The sequence below is a fragment of the Gopherus evgoodei genome, chromosome 5, assembly GCF_007399415.2.
Source record: "Gopherus evgoodei ecotype Sinaloan lineage chromosome 5, rGopEvg1_v1.p, whole genome shotgun sequence".
Lineage (NCBI taxonomy): Eukaryota > Metazoa > Chordata > Testudines > Testudinidae > Gopherus > Gopherus evgoodei.
The window spans coordinates 136094615-136110570 of record NC_044326.1 but is presented as its reverse complement, the minus strand read 5'-3'; the positions used below and the strand labels follow the sequence as shown (position 1 = coordinate 136110570).

General features: G+C 41.8%; 1 protein-coding gene and 1 pseudogene across 3 annotated transcripts in view; one reads left to right on the top strand and one right to left on the bottom strand.

Moving 5' to 3' along the window:
- CENPC (centromere protein C) overlaps positions 1-15803 on the bottom strand; it is a 68706-nt gene extending 52903 nt beyond the window's left edge. For all 3 annotated transcript variants that reach the window (XR_004000753.1, XM_030565371.1, XM_030565372.1), the window contains exons 1-7: positions 15688-15803; positions 8837-8883; positions 7242-7306; positions 6817-6914; positions 3044-3134; positions 2652-2934; positions 1993-2196 (exon numbers count right to left, since the gene is read on the bottom strand). Coding sequence is in view for 2 of the 3 variants with exons in the window: in XM_030565371.1 (XP_030421231.1) it covers positions 1993-2196; positions 2652-2934; positions 3044-3134; positions 6817-6914; positions 7242-7306; positions 8837-8883; positions 15688-15702 (803 nt within the window). In the remaining variant the exon portion in view is untranslated. The remainder of the gene's footprint in view (positions 1-1992; positions 2197-2651; positions 2935-3043; positions 3135-6816; positions 6915-7241; positions 7307-8836; positions 8884-15687) is intronic.
- Positions 12839-15480, top strand: LOC115652836 (annotated as a pseudogene).
- Positions 15804-15956: the final 153 nt, after the last annotated feature.

The following is a 15956-nucleotide window of genomic DNA, read 5'->3' as shown; positions in this document are numbered from 1 at the left end:
CTAAAAGTTTTGCAGTCAGCACGTATTGCTGCCTCCCTGCTTCTTTTTTTTAAAAAACAAGTGTCACTTAGCTTACAGTACATAACCATATCACCTCTCAAATGACCCGTATGATATTGGTCAATGATGGTTACAGTATTAACAGACCTAGGGTTTGCTGGCTCTTTTTCTGAGACCAATGACAGTTATAGTGGCATCAATTCAGCATCAGTATCCTCTGCCAGAGTCTCAAACCAGTTCAAGATTTCAACTGCACAGTAGTTTCAAATGCTACCGATTTTTATGTTAGATAACTTAAATTTTGATAACCCAAGAATCATAGATGGAAATAAATGTACAAAACAAACAATTACTAAAAAGTAATGTCAGATTTCAGACTTAGATTCATAGCTTTGGAAGCCAAAAAGAACAACTTTGATCTAGTCTGGGAGCTCATGTTCAGCTGATTACCTAGCACTACCCCCAAATCCTTTCCAGAATCACTGATGAATGATGAACAGAGTCCCACATCCCGTAAGTATGGCCTACATACATTCTTTGTTCCTAAATGTACATATTTATATTTAGCCACATAAAAACACATCTTGTTTACTTGCACCCTGCTGACCAACAGATCTAGATCGCTCTCTCTCAATCACCTGTCCTCTTCATTATTTACCACTCCTCCAAACTGTGTCATCTCAAACTTTATCAGTGATGATGTTATATTTTCTCCAGGTCATTAAGATAGATGTAAAACAACACAGGACTAAAAATGGAAACACACCTGTTCAATGATTCCCCATTTACAAATACATTTTGAGACTCTATCAGTTAGATAGCTTTTAATACATGTAATGGGTGCCATGTTAATTCTATATCATCCTAGTTTTTTAATCAAAGTGCCATGTGGTACCAAATCAAATACTTCACTGAAGTCTAAGTATATTACATCAACACTATTACCTTTATCAACCAAATGTGTAATCTCATGAAAAAAAGATACCACGTTAGTTTGATGAGATCTATTTTCCATAAGCACATGTTGATTGGAATTAATTACATTACTCTCCTTTTATTCTTTATTAATCGAGTCCTATATCAGCTGCTCCATGATCTTTCCCTGGATCTGTTGGTAAGCAGGGTGCAAGCAAACAAGAGGTGTTTTGATGTAGTTAAATGTAAATATAATGGGATCAATGGCAGACTAACACATCTATCCATCATCCTATTTGCCCTTTTTTAAATATTGGCACAGCAATAGCTTTCTTCCAGTCTTCTGGAACTTCCCCAATGTTCCAAGAATTATTGAAAATCAGCATTAATGGATCCAGGAATTTCCTCAGACAACTTTTAAAACTCTTGGATCAAAGTTATCTGGACCTGCTGATTTAAAAATGTGTCTAACTTTAGTATCTGCTGTTTAACACCCTTCTGAGATACTAATGGAATGGAAAGTGGACTACATCAACTGTTTTTTCCCCATATACAGCACAGAAATATTTATTGAACACTTCTGCCTTTTTTGCATCACTGTTAATAATTCTACCATTTCCATCTAGTGATGGACCAATACCATTGTTAGGACTTTCTGTTCCCAATATACTTAAGAACTCCTTCTTACTGTCCCCAACTCCACTAGCCATACATTTCTCCTTTGTGCCCCTTTGCTTCCCTTATCAATTTTATACCATTACTACCTTCTGATTTATATTCACTACCATCAACTTCCCCTTCCTTTCATTTGTTATACATCACTTTTTTTATAGCTATATTCACTTCCTTTCTAAACGTTGTCCATTTTTTAACCACTGGCCTTTTTCCTCAATTGTGGCTTCTGGGACACCTTAAAAACACTTTATTAACCGCCATTATTTCCAATTTTTTTTTGATTACTTTTAGTAATCAGATGGACTTGCTCTAATACATCATTCAGTATTAGGTAAATTTTTTGCTACAGTACTTCAGATTGTGCTAATTACTTGCTAACAATTACATTTTACTTCAATGCACCTTTTTTCAACAGTTCCTGTTGTCACAGCCACTAAGAATGGTGAAGAAAGCGACTTCTTTTTCTGTTCAGAAGGTATAGCAATACATTTTGCTCTTTCCACTGGAACTATCTGCTCTTCTGTCCTTGCCTGAAGACCTTCTGACCTTTGAACTTCTGTCTGTCTCTTCATCATTGCTGGAGTTGCTTTTTCATCAAGACTTAATCTATATGTAAAAAAACAGTATTTAGATCTGATACTATTAATCTCTAAACGTACTTTAAGTTTCTTTCTAGATCCTCCTCCAGTTTACATGTTTCTTAAAAAAGTTATGAAAATATATCATTAAGCTAAGAGCAAATTTCTGTCAAGCAACTTAAAATATAGTTTTGCAGGTGACTATTTTAGCAGCTCTACATTTCTATTTCTGTGACACTGCGATGTAGTCTAACATTAACTACTTCTACCATGTCTGATAACTTGAAGTGGGCTTGCAAAAAAAAAATTTGGAAGGAACCACGGCTATCCAATACTCATACAACAGTCTCATTTTAATCACTACCAATTGATTTAAATTTAACTGTAAGCACTGAAAACTGCTACATAGTAGAATTTTCAAATATTTCTTCTGTAGATTTAGCAAGTGAAGCTAAGCAATTTACTGTAGATTTAGCAACTTACAAGTGTACAGATGTTTCTGCTTCCTCAACAAGAAGAACAGGTGATCCAATGACCTCATAATTATCCTCATCAGTATCAAAGATGACAGGAGGGCTTTGGCTTGATCTTTCAACAGCTTTAAATATACTATTTGCTTTTTTGTTAGAACTAACAGGAACATCGGCATCAAAAAGATCATCATCACTTGAGTTTGTATCTTCTTTTAATACACACCGCTCTTTTCTGTCAGAACTAATTATGTTGCCAAGTGCTATAGATTTCTGATGTGCTTCAGTTGACTGTCCTGTTATACATATTAAACAGCATTAGTGTTTTCACCTTTAAAAACTGTGTAAAAATCCCAAGACATATTTACCCCAAAAATTTAACAATTCAATGATAACACCACCAACCTGAACAGCTGATTGATTTTATTGGTGATGCAACTACAGAGGATGTAGACTTAAATGTCTTCTTCACAGAGTTAAATAAACCTGAATTTGACTGCAATGTTTGACAGTGAACAGCAGGAGAGATAGAAAAGAAAAAAGTTTGTTATGATACAGCAACAGTAAAAATTTTAACAAATATAAATCCTTACATTACATGCCTATTTTCTGATCACAATCTTATTTAAAATCATTTAAAAGCAGATTCTCATCACAATTTAATACTTACATTTCCAGTCTGTAATGGTCAGTAAAGTGATAAAACATTCAAGTAATTAAACCACTTCAAGCCTCTCATCACAATTCAATTCTTAGTCCTATAAGATGCTGAGCAAGTTATTTAGCCTCTGCATCAATGTAGGTTGATGTAAGTAATTGATTTAAATCATTTTTTTAAAATCTCTCATGAATCCCACTGAAGCTTTGTAAAAACTAATTTAATCTGTTCTATTGAAACTGTAATACATAATAAACTAAATTATAAATGCTGAGGAAGAGGGGTGTTAATAACACTGCTGATGGAGTATCATTTGATTTTTACAAAACTGCCATAACCAAAACAAAATACTGAAAATTAAGGCCCTGTCATAAACATACAGCTACAGATAGCATAAAATCCCTATTTACCTGTAAAGGGTTAAGAAGCTCAGATAACCTGGTTGGCACCTGACCAGAAGGACCAATGGGGAAAGAAGATACTTTCAAACCTGGGGGGGGGGGGGGGGGCTTTGTTTTGTGCTCTGTGGGTGTTCTCTCAGGAGACAAAGGGAGAGACCAAGCAAGTAATCCAGCTCCTACCAGAATGATATATCTAATATTACAGAAATAGTAAGTAATAGCAAGAAAATGCGTTCAAGTATCTTTTGTTTTATCTTGTGAATTTTCCCTGTGCTAAGAGGGAGCTTTATCCCTGTTTTTGTAACTTTAAAGTTTTGCCTAGAGGGGAAATCCTCTGTGTTTGGAATCTTTTTATTACCCTGTAAAGTTATCTTCCATCCTGATTTTACAGAGGTGATTCTTTTATCTTTTTTTTAAATAAACTTCTTTTAAGAACCTGATTGTTTTTTCAGTGTCCTAAAGACCCAGAGGGGTTGATCTGTGCTCACTTTGTAACCAATTGGTTAGGATATTATTCTCAAGTCTCCCCAGGAAGGGGGCGTAGAGGCTTGGGGGGATATTCTGCGGGGAGATGGGGCTCCAAGTGGCCCTCCCTGAATGTGTGTTTAAATCACTTGGTGGTGACAGCGATACTAAAGGCAAGGAAGGAATTTGTGCCCTGGTGAAGTATTTAGCTGGTAGAAATAAGCTTAGAGGGTCTTTCATGCGGGTCCCCACATCCGTACCCTGGAGTTTAGAGTGGGGAGGGAACCCTGACAGGCCCTACCACTACAAATTCTTAAGCAGGTTTGTAACTTTACTTGAATCGTGCCATTGACTTCAATGGGACTATTCAAGTGTGCAAAATTAGGCAACGCGCATAAATGATTGCAAAATCAGAAATTAATTTTTTTTATTAAAAAATATCTTAGTGCCATCATATCTTTGTTGAATTAACACAAAACTGCTTCACAATGAAAATACAATGCATTAAATAAATTTCAATACATTAAAGTTATTGTGAATTTTTTTATACACCGGCCAAATTTTTAAAACATTTCAGTCTAAAGTTAAGCTCCTTAGGCTCAGATTTAGGCACCTAAGGGTGGGATTTTCAAAAGCACCTGAGTACCTTAAAAGCAAAAGTCCCACTGACTTCAAAATACAAATCATGATGGACTATTACTGCCTGGTCAAAGCATTTCAGTTTTATTGATCTGTGGAAGTTCAATGTACCAGAAGGTGGTATTGGTTGCAAATACAGCAGGGGCTATTTGCTTATTAATTTTTTGCTTGAGTTTGTATTATTCTCACAGTCAAAATATTAAGTGAAGCTCTGAACTTGTCTTTTTCAGTATAGATAAGCATGTTACGCGTGAAATTTCTTAGTGCAAAAAAACCTATATAAAATTTGAAACTCTGCTAATGAGCAAGAAGCTAATTAAAGTGTAACAGCTACTTGAGTAATTTAGTAAGACTATAAAAAGGGAAGTGCTAACATATAAATTCTTAAATTTGAAAAAATGTAATTAAAGATCGTGATTTAAAAGTTTATTATTGATTTTTTAAAAGTCATGATTTTTATCAACCTCAGAGTAAAATAAGGAATATGTCCTTACTCAGTGCTGTTGTGAGGATAAACTGATTAATATCTGTAAAGCAACTGGATAGGATGTTGATAGGGGCCATATAAACATCTAAGTAGACCACACATATACAGAAGCACTTGTTCTGATAAATACAGGATCCCTACAATGAGCTGTCTTAGTTGAAATCTTGAAATATGCAGAATAGTGGTAACAAACTATGGGCATGTCTACACTGCAATAAAACAAACTCAGGACACTGAGCCTGAGAGTCATGTCAATTGATTTAGGCTTGCAATGCTCAGGCTGCAGGGCTAAAATTTGCAGTGTAGACATTCAGGCTCAGAGACCTACTCTCCTCGCAAGGTTTCAGAGGCTAGACTCGAACCTGAACATCTAGACTGAAATTTTTTGGCCTGCAGACCAAACTCCATGAGCCCAAGTCACCTCATGCGAGCCGGCTGCGGGTCTTTTATTGCAGTATAGGTGTACCCCAAGAGATAGCAGCTTGACCCCTTTGGTAGCAGAGAGTACCCCGACAGGTGCAATCATAGGGCAAAGACTTTCTGTTTCAATTAAGCCAGCTAGAAAGTGAACTACTCAACCTCTTACAAACAACCAAAGATCATGAGCTAACAAGCTCCTTTTATACAAGCGTCCTCCGTCAACGCCTCAATTATACTACTTCCATTTGATTGCTGGGAAAAAGAACACAAAGCAAGATCTAACAAACACAACTGAATTCTTTTCCACTAGGGCGCAAGCTAGTTCTGCTAACCAGCAGCGGGTGGCCAAGGAAGCATTTGTTGCTTTTTGCAGTAGTGGAAGTTTTAACTGTAAAAGGTTTAGTGGTACCAACAGATGAGGCTGGGAGGATGACAAGAGAAGCAGAAGTTCAAAGTAAGTTTGAACCTGAGAGACTACCAGGGAAAGTTATCAGGAATGAAAGCTGGGTAAACTATTATGAGAAAAAGGATGAGGCAGGGAGAGAGACAACCTTTGTTAGAGAATATGCTCAAACTGTTTTACCATGACAACTGAGGAAAATAATGTTATCAACCATTACAGTAGAGCAGCGGTTCTCAAACTGTGGATTGGGACCCCCTTTGAATGGGGTCACCAGGGCTGGCTTAGATTTGCTGGGGCCCAGACTTGAATCCCAAGCCCCACTGCCCAGGGGCAAAGCCAAAGCCCGAGGGCTTCAGCTCTGTGCGGCAGCGTTCAGGTTGCAGGCACCATGCCTGGGGCTGAAGCCCTGCCCAGAGCAGTAAGGCTCAGGTTTTGGCCCCCTTACCCGGGGCAGTAAGGCTTGGGCAGGCTCAGGCTTCGGTGCCCCCTCCTGTGGTCATGTAGTAATTTTTGTTGTCAGAAGGGGATCACGGTGCGATGACGTTTGAGAGCCCCTGCAGTAGAGGGCTAAATTATGCCACAAATATAAAGAAAATGTACAGACTGGATACATCAAGAGGTACATGTATAAAACTCTGTCCAATGGGAACAAAAGGGAACTGTTTCCCACACCAAACAGTTACACAGTTATATTAACAAACTGACCTCTTTGCTGAGTAATAAATCCTCCTTTTGCTTTAAAATGATAGGGGTTGAGCAATGTGTTATGCTTGGAGAATTTATTGTAGAATCACTAACACAATCTAAAAAGAAAAAAGTAAATGTAATGAGATAAATGGAATAGTACATAGCTTGCACGTTTTCAAAAATATGATTCTCAAAATTAATGAGAAAATATCCTATCAACAGGGAACGACAGAGTTTATGTAACAGGTTATAGTGCAGTTTCCATATATTTTTAGAAAGATCATTGCTTTTTTTTGCATTATGCTATAGACATGCTACATGAAAAATCAAACCGCTTATACAACTACTCCTTTTCCACTAGGTGAAATTAAGGAGAGTGTTACGACTTGCTCATAAAAAGATAAATCAAAGATACTAATTACAGACAAATGTTTGAAGCTTACTTTCAAAACAATCTCGTATAATTTTCAGTACATTTTGGCCTGGCTGTACATTAATCTGTTGTTTTCTAGAAGGAAGAAGGAAAAAATACATTGAAAGAATCGTTTGCAATAAAAAGTTACCTACTTTAAATTTGCACATAACCTATCTCAGCATATACAGCAGCAAGCACTATGCTTAACGTTATATAATGGTTGACAGTGAAATCACTATTTACATTAGTTCATAACTTCCTGTAAACTTCTCATTTACCATGCTCAGTTTTCTTCATGGAGTGTTTTGGGGTTGTTTGTTTATTTTTTTAATTCAAGGGAAAACTGCTCAACCAATGTTATGTGTGAGGGGAGCGAAGGAAAGTCGTCTTCTCATAGAATAAAATTTACAACTTTTTTCCTAAACTGCCGTACAGGTAAAAGAGTTTAAAATGAAAGATGAAATCTTGCTTGAGAGCAGCCCTCACTGGGTATCACTGACTAGTGGATAGGAAGAAATTGTTTTTTGATATGAGTAAGTTACAAGGTTTAAAAATCAGATATTAGGCAAGTAGGGTAGATTTTTTCACTAAGCTAATAAAGTGTGCACCTAAAAATGGACTCCCAGCATATGCACATGTGACTTAGATGCATAGCAAAAATAACAAAATGTATTACCGCAAATTGGCAGGGACAACTGTAAATAGGGAAATGGCTCCTGCAGAAACTAAGGTGTGATGGGGCTGAATAAGGTCCCCAGTGGAACTTGCAATGGAGGAACAGCTTGAGGAACAACTCCTGCAGACTGTTAAAATGCACACAGACCAATGAAGCATACCTGAAAATTCTGTAAAGTGCTTTACCCAGCTGGTGGGGGTGCAAAACTGTAACCCCATCCACACTGGAAGCTAGGACAGATGGGGAACAGAAACAGAAATTTCCCCCCATCAAGTAACAATCAGTGAAAGCACAGCAGGTTGGTCTCCGAAGTGAGCAGAGCTTCCTACTTCAGAACTATCAGCTTCCACCCCCTTCCAGTAGCTCTTTGACAAATAGCTTGGTAAGAGAGGCCTGCAAGTCCTCCATCCTCACCATCAAGATCTCTATTCAACCTGGGGTGGCTGAAATAAATGCTCTGAAAAGATCCTGGGGCCTGAGGAGGGAGTATCAACAAGGCCCTACCTTCACTCACCCTCCTACCCAGAGGCAAATCAAAGGGTTGCTGGATGGGGTAATGTAGTAGCTAAAAGCAAGATTAAGGTTGTGTACACAACCTAAACACTGGCATTAACTGACTTCTGAGTGACCAACCATGCACTCGCTTTTCAATGTCCACCTTCAAATATTCTATTTAACTGAGGATTGCTCAACTGTCCATGACATCCAAGAGGAAAAAATGAGATGCTTTCAGTATCACTACTTCAGTATTTAACATCTTAACTTTCACATAGCCACATCACAAAAATAAAAGCAAAACACTAAGCAAATCTGATAACCAATTTAAAGGGATATAGCTGATAGACTGCAATTATGATATTATCCTATTGATATAAACCAAACATAACTTTCACAAGTGGTCAGTGTCTAAGAATTAAAAATTTAAAATGCAAACACAAATTAATTACCCTCCTCCGTTGCAGAATCTTGCTCTGTAGTCATTTTTCAAATGATTCTGTTAAAAAAACAAAAGTCACTTATTATCAAACATGATACTACTTGGAAAAGAAAAGAAATGGAAATTAATTTAACTAATTCTTGTTCCATGAGTACATCAGTCCAGAGGATTTCCAGGCTTTGGTTTTGTGCTGGTGTGAAACAGGTAGGAATTCCCTTAGCTAATGCTTTTTGGCCCTCTACAGTACTGGTAGCTGTGCCCACACATGTATACCAATAGCCAGTAACACCACTTACCTCTAAAATAGGGGTGTAAAGCACCCAGACAGCATGATTTAATTACATGGCACACATGACATTCAGGTTCTTCAGAATCTAAGCTTTCACTTTAAAACTTTCTAGTCATCATGACTGCACAGATGATTTTTCCAAATGAACAATGATTGTAACTGATGCAGTCATGTCTCCCCGAGTCTGAAGACCGCCTGAAACAATGACGCAAATGAGAGAACTCCCATGTCTTCTATCAATCTGATTAGTGTCAACATTAAGGTGATGCTCCAAAGTGTCATTTAAATCGTTTAATTCAGAAGGTCCAGAAAGTATGAGACACATCCCGCTTGGGGGGCATGAAGGAACATTCGGAGGGGTGCAGCGAGCCAGCCCCAGCTCCTGACCCTGCATCCAGTCCTGCTCCCAGCAGCAGGTTTAAAAGGGAGCTTATTTTCTCACTGATGATTAATGCAACAATAAAGCACTGAACAAATATAGTATTCTTCTCTCGAGCTATAGAAATCTCCTGCGACCATCAGTGAATTCTACCGTGTATTGTGTAGAGTGCATAGTTCTGAATGTATACCATATACAAACAGAACTTGGCCCTCTGCTCCAAGTGAATCTGGCACCCTGCTCTAGAACCTTCCTACCTAGATCCTTTTTAAGCAAGAAGCAATGCCTACAAACAGTACTTCAACATGGTTCTTTTGGTAAGAGAGGCAAGCAAACACACACACACACTAAATGGTTTGATGACTTTATTCCACTAACAAGTCCTTGGGGTTTTAACCTTGAATTTGTAACACAGCTAGGATGGGCACGTAGGCCACTGAAGAAAATTGCCAGATTATTCCTATGATTGACAACACATAGCTATATTGTCATGGCTCTGGTCCTGCAGTTCTTCTGCGTTGTCTTCAGCACTATTTGTACTGAGTCAGCTCTTGTGTTGCCATTAGATTTTGAGGCTTAAGGCAGAGTAGTCAGAGGCTGGTTGAGATGAGAAGCTACTTCAAAGGTAGCAATAATGATATATTAGAGAGTTACTGGATATTTCACTACCTCGGAGCACTTAGGTTGGAGCTGTCACAGCTTTAGTAGAGTGCCTCTTCTTGGCCACACACCAGACCGTTGATAAATCCTCTATCTAGCCCTCCACTTCTAAGAGCTGCATTTAGAACCAGCAGGGGCCCCTCAATGTTTAATGTTAGACAGTTACAGAGTGATGTTAACACCTCGATTCCATCTAAATTAACACAAGTCCCTTCCTCCTGGATCAGCCTCTTCAGGTGATCCCAGACACTTACCAGGTCACTTTATTGACAGGTGATCTCTTCTCTGATAAGCCAGTTCTCCTGGACAGTAGTCAGCCAATGTTTTAGAATGATTCAATGTCAATGGGAGAGCACTTAAATCAAGGACCATCTGTTGTTAGACTTTGCCATCAACCTTTGGAATTTAAGTCCAGCATGGAGTTAACAGGACAACAGACAAGGTAAAAAACATCACAAATGGAGTCTGCAGTCTGATATTGTCACAGCAGCAAAGCCCCAGTGCTAATGCACAAAAAGCTATTCAAATGAGAGATTTTTAGCTTGTATGAAGATACAAACCGTATCAAGATAAGCTTCAAAATGGCACTGCTGGGATTATGCCAACCTGAATAATGCCACTGCAGAGTACCCAAGCACTCAGCAGAGGAACTACAGGTTTGTGCTTTGAGGTAGACAACTTTGAAAACAATTTAGATCAGCCTCAGGACAGCTTTTAGCAGAGCATCTCTCAGAGGACCTAAGATAGAATTTCAGGTATTCCTGTCTCAACCTAACGGGGTCCTTGATAACATCTGTTGGCACATCCAACACTCAACGTCACACTATACTTGATTCCCAGACACTGAGCACAACTCTCACGCCTAGGGGTAACTGAATGTGAAACTGCACTCAACAGACACTTTAATGCCTCTGAACTTCCATTCTTCCACCAGCTAGACAGGAACAAGGATGATATCCTGTGAAGAAATAACCAGGGCAGCCACGCATCAAGACAAATCCCAAGGGCTCTGCGGTGAAGAATACATCAAAGCCCCCACTTAACATGAAGCAATCTTCCTCAAGCATCAAAACCCAATGACAGTACAAGAGCTGATTCAAAGCAAACAGCGATCATGTCAATGGAGAAGCAACTGCAGGACCAGAGCCTTGACCACAAACCTATTTGTTGGCTATGACACCAGGCAACAACGAACCCCCAGGACTACAGTCAAGAAAAGCAGTAGCAGAGAAGTCATGGAGGTCCAGGTCATGTAATCCAATATACACATGGATCAAGAACAAGTTAACTCTTAAATAACAAGGAGTGACTAGAATGCTATTAATTTAATACATGGAACACAGTCTGGTACAATCAGAGAGCAGGAACCAGCATCAGAGGTGCAGATCCAGCAGGAAGTTCCATTGCTTGAACATGGTCAGAAAGATAGCAGTTGGGAAGCATGTAGAGGGAGCTGAGATACAATGGTCAAAATGTGATTCTGAATGTACAGCTACTGGTAACTCATAGTCATCTTTAAGATCTGGAGCAGATCTCACCTGTATCACATTGAGAAGCAGAAGACTGAAGAGTTACAAGCCTATGGATATGGTATTGCTTGAGTAAATTTTACTTGTTGCTAGGTCTGTTTCTCATAGTCCTTAGAAGGCCATGTCTAGGACCTGCTACCAGAAAATGGAGATGGCAATATTTAACATTTATGAGACTCTCCAACAGCTGAGGAAAACTGCCTAAGAAACTTTAAACACAATAGCACAAAGTTCACACAAAATCCAACTACTGTAAAACTAAGTTTGATAGGAACTCATGTATTACATTGTGGAAGCCTGCTTAATAACAGTGTTGTGGTGAGAGAGCAAGTTTAAAACACATATGTAATACACATGGTAGAACAAGCTATTGGTAATTAATCTACAAACCCTTACATAAAAAACATTTGTCTGCATCCCAGAATGATTACTTAGACCAGGCCTGCACAACTTGTAAAGCGGCGAGGGCCATATTACTCCAAACAAAACAGCTGAGGACCGAATCCACCCAGCCCCACTGAACACCCCCCCAGCCCCCGCCAAAACACAACACCCCGCCCAGCACCACCCAGCCCCCCTGAAATACCCCCCCCCCCAGCACCACCTGCCCTACGGAAACAAACACTCCTTTCCCAATGCTGCCCCGACAAAACGGCAGCATTGAACCTTGGTAATAGGGTATAGCAGGCCCCTAAGGTAGTATAATTAAGGTAAAAGAAAAATGTCTTTTTGCTATTAGTAGAACAAGCTCTTCCCCCAACTTTGTAATCAATTGCCCTGTTTAATGAATGAAGTGTGAATGAGAAAGGCGTGGAAGGCAGCACCTCCAGACAGCTGCAACCCTTGGAGAGGGGATGGGAGCCAGATCAGATCAGGAGAACAAGTCAGCCACTGACTCCTCGCTCGCCTACTCACCCCCGCCACTGCCTGCCCACTTGTCTCCTCAGCCCCTCACCCCCCTTGCTCACCTATTCACCCCTCGCCACTGCCCGCCCACTTGCCTCCTCAGCCCCCACCCCCCTGGCTAGCCTCCTCAGCCCTCACAACTGCCCGCTCGCCTCCTCAGCCCCTCACTCACCCCGGCTCACCTCATCATCCCCCGCCACTGCCCGCCCACCTCTTCAGCCCCCCTCCCTCACCCACCACTTGCCTACTTGTCCCCCGCGGGCTGCACAATGAGCCCACCTACTCACCCCCCGTGGGCCACACAGTGAGTCCACACGAGCCGCATGTTGTGGAGGCCTGACTTAGACTGACCTACAGAAGTCACCTTTAAAAATGAACTGCAACAGATTTTTTTTTTAATTGAGCCCTTTCTTTGCTTCTTCATGAATCATTTGCTTAAAAAAGGACTAAAAATTCATTTAGCCAAAAAAAAGGTTTGCGTCTGTTTTCTTTATTTAGCCTGAGAAATATTAGGAACGTCAATCCTGACTTTCCCCGAAATTGCTGGAGAACTCGTTGGTAATCTCAAATGTGTATGAAACCCTCTCACACCTTAACTAAAGAATTGGGAATTCTGGAACTTCAGCAAAGACTTTTTCTCATAAATGTTTTTGAACAATTTTTTTTTTAAGTCACCATTAAAAATCTGTTACATTTAAACTGCTGAGGTTTCAGTCTTTTGTGATGTCATAATCCCACTCGGTCTTCTACATAGTTCCAGACCTGAATTTCTAATATTTAAAATAAGTACATCATAAAGAAGCATCATAAAGAATATAGATTTCTTTCGCCCCTTGCAGATCACAAGTCAATATTTGCCATTATATGCCAATTACCATAGTTATTTCCTATTATAACTACACAGAGAAACTTCTCTAATAACCCCAACGTACAGTAACTGCTGGGAACTGTTGAGTGTAATGAGGACCCTGCTGCGGCAGGGAGTACTAAAAAACAGATTATCAAGTACATTAAAATGTCTGGATGATAGGCACTTCCTAAACATCCCCTTGTGTGAGACAAAGAGCCCCAGCACAGGAGACTGAGGGCTTGTCTACACTACCGAGCGGGGTCGATCTAAGATAGGTAACTTCAGCTAAGTGAATAGCACAGCTGAAGTTGACATACCTAGATCTGTGCACCTTCACAGCAGTAAGTTGACAACTGACACTCTCCCTTCGACTCTGCTTGCACTTCTCATTCTGATGGAGTACCAGAGTCGACAAGAGAGTGCTCAGCGGTTGATTTATCGCATAGAGACCCCCGCTGGATCGATCACTGCCCGTCGATCCAGCGGGTAGTGCAGACAAGCCCTAAGAAGCCAGGAAAATCTACCTGGCTTGCAACATGCTGGAGTTCTGGACCTTGAACGACTTCATCACGGGCCAGAACTTCGTGCAGCACCTGCTACCGCACCCCTGGGCCGGGACGGGCCACGTGGTCTTCAACGGCTCCCTCTACTATAACAAGTACCAGAGCAACATCATGGTGAAGTACCACTTCCACTCGCGCAGCGTGCTGGTGCAGCGCAGCCTGAATGCCGCAGGCTACACCACCACCTTCCCCTACTCCTGGGGGGGCTTCTCCGACATTGACTTCATGGTGGACGAGAACGAGCTGTGAGCGGTCTACACCACCAACCAAAACGCCGGCAACATTGTGGTGAGCAAGGTGGACCCACAGACGCTGGAGATCCTGCGCAGCTGGGACACTGGCTACCCCAAGCGCGGCACCGGCAAGTCCTTCATGATCTGCGGCACCCTCTACGTCACAAACTCCAACCTGGCCCGGGCCAAGATCTATTTTGCCTACTACACAAACACTTCTAGCTACGAGTACACGGACATCCCGTTCCACAACCAGTACTCTCACATCTCCATGCTGGATTATAACCCGCGGGAGAGGGTGCTGTACACGTGGAACAATGGTCACCAGGTCATGTACAACGTCATGCTCTTCCATGTCATAAAGACTTCGGGCGAATTTTGAAACCGCTGCCGGACTTGGTTCTTCGCTCTTTCTTTTTTAACACTTCAGGATCAACAGTTCCTTTCATGAAACAAATCCCAGAGGTGGTTCTTTGTGATTTTTTCTTTCTTCCTGTGGTTGACATGATGCATGGATCTTGCCTGCTTTCGTTGGAGCCAAGGTCAATTATTTTATTTTATTTTATTTTTGGTGGCAAATAAAAATGATCTCTTTGAAAAACAAACAAACAAACATGCAGCTACCATCACACTGGGCAGCCTCAGCCCACTTGCAACAGGAAAGAGACTGCAGGGAAGATGTGCTGGCCTGTGCTACAGGTGGAGTGGACAGCCCACACCACCTAACACCCACACGTTATTGGCTCCACCCACGGTCGTATGCTTAGGCAGGCAGCTCCACAGGCTATGGGGGGCGAGCTTTGTATCTGTACAGCGCCTAGTACAATGGGGCCCTGGCCTATGGACGCTACTGTAATACACCTAAATATCTACCCCGAGGAGGGGGCTCCTGGGCGCTACCGTAACACACCTAAAAAAGAAATACCCCCGGAGGACCTCCTGGGTGCTACCAAAAACACCTAATAAATAATTACCCCCCGTGGGACTCCTGCTCACTACCGTAACACATCGAAAAAATAACTACCCCCACAGGACTACAGGATGCTACTATAGCCCACCTAATCAATAATTACCCCCCAGGGGGAGCCTCTGGGTTACCGTAACACACCTAATCAATAATTACCCCCCAGCGGGGAGCCTCTGGGCTACCGTAACACACCTAATCAATAATTACCCCCCAGGGGGAGCCTCTGGGTTACCGTAACACACCTAATCAATAATTACCGGGCCCCCCCCCGGGCTCTTCGGCTCTACCGTAACACACCTAAGAAATAACTACCCCCAGGTAGGATCCCCACATTCAACCCCCCCCCCACCCCGCCCAGCATCCTGCCCTGGAAACCACCCCCCGCCCAGGACCCTCGGCTCAGCCCCAAGGCGGGGGCGGGAGCCCCGCAAGCAGTAACCAGGCTCGGGCCGAGACATCCCCAAGCCCTCCCCCCGCTCTCTCACCAGCGGCTCCGCCATGTTGGCCCAGCGCTGCCCCAGGCCTACGCCTACGCCGCTCCAGACCGCGCCCGTGCGCGCCTGCGCGCGCCGCCCGTCTCCGCTCCGGCTATTTGAAAACTCGGCTCTCCTCCGCTGCGCACGCGCTCCTGCTGAGGGAGGAGATGGGGAACGCTCATTGGTTAACGGGGGCGTGCGTCATAGAGAGCCATCCCCTCCTCACTGCTAGCTGTTGGGTGCTGCGCCTGCGCACGAACCTGGTTCCCACAAAGTTG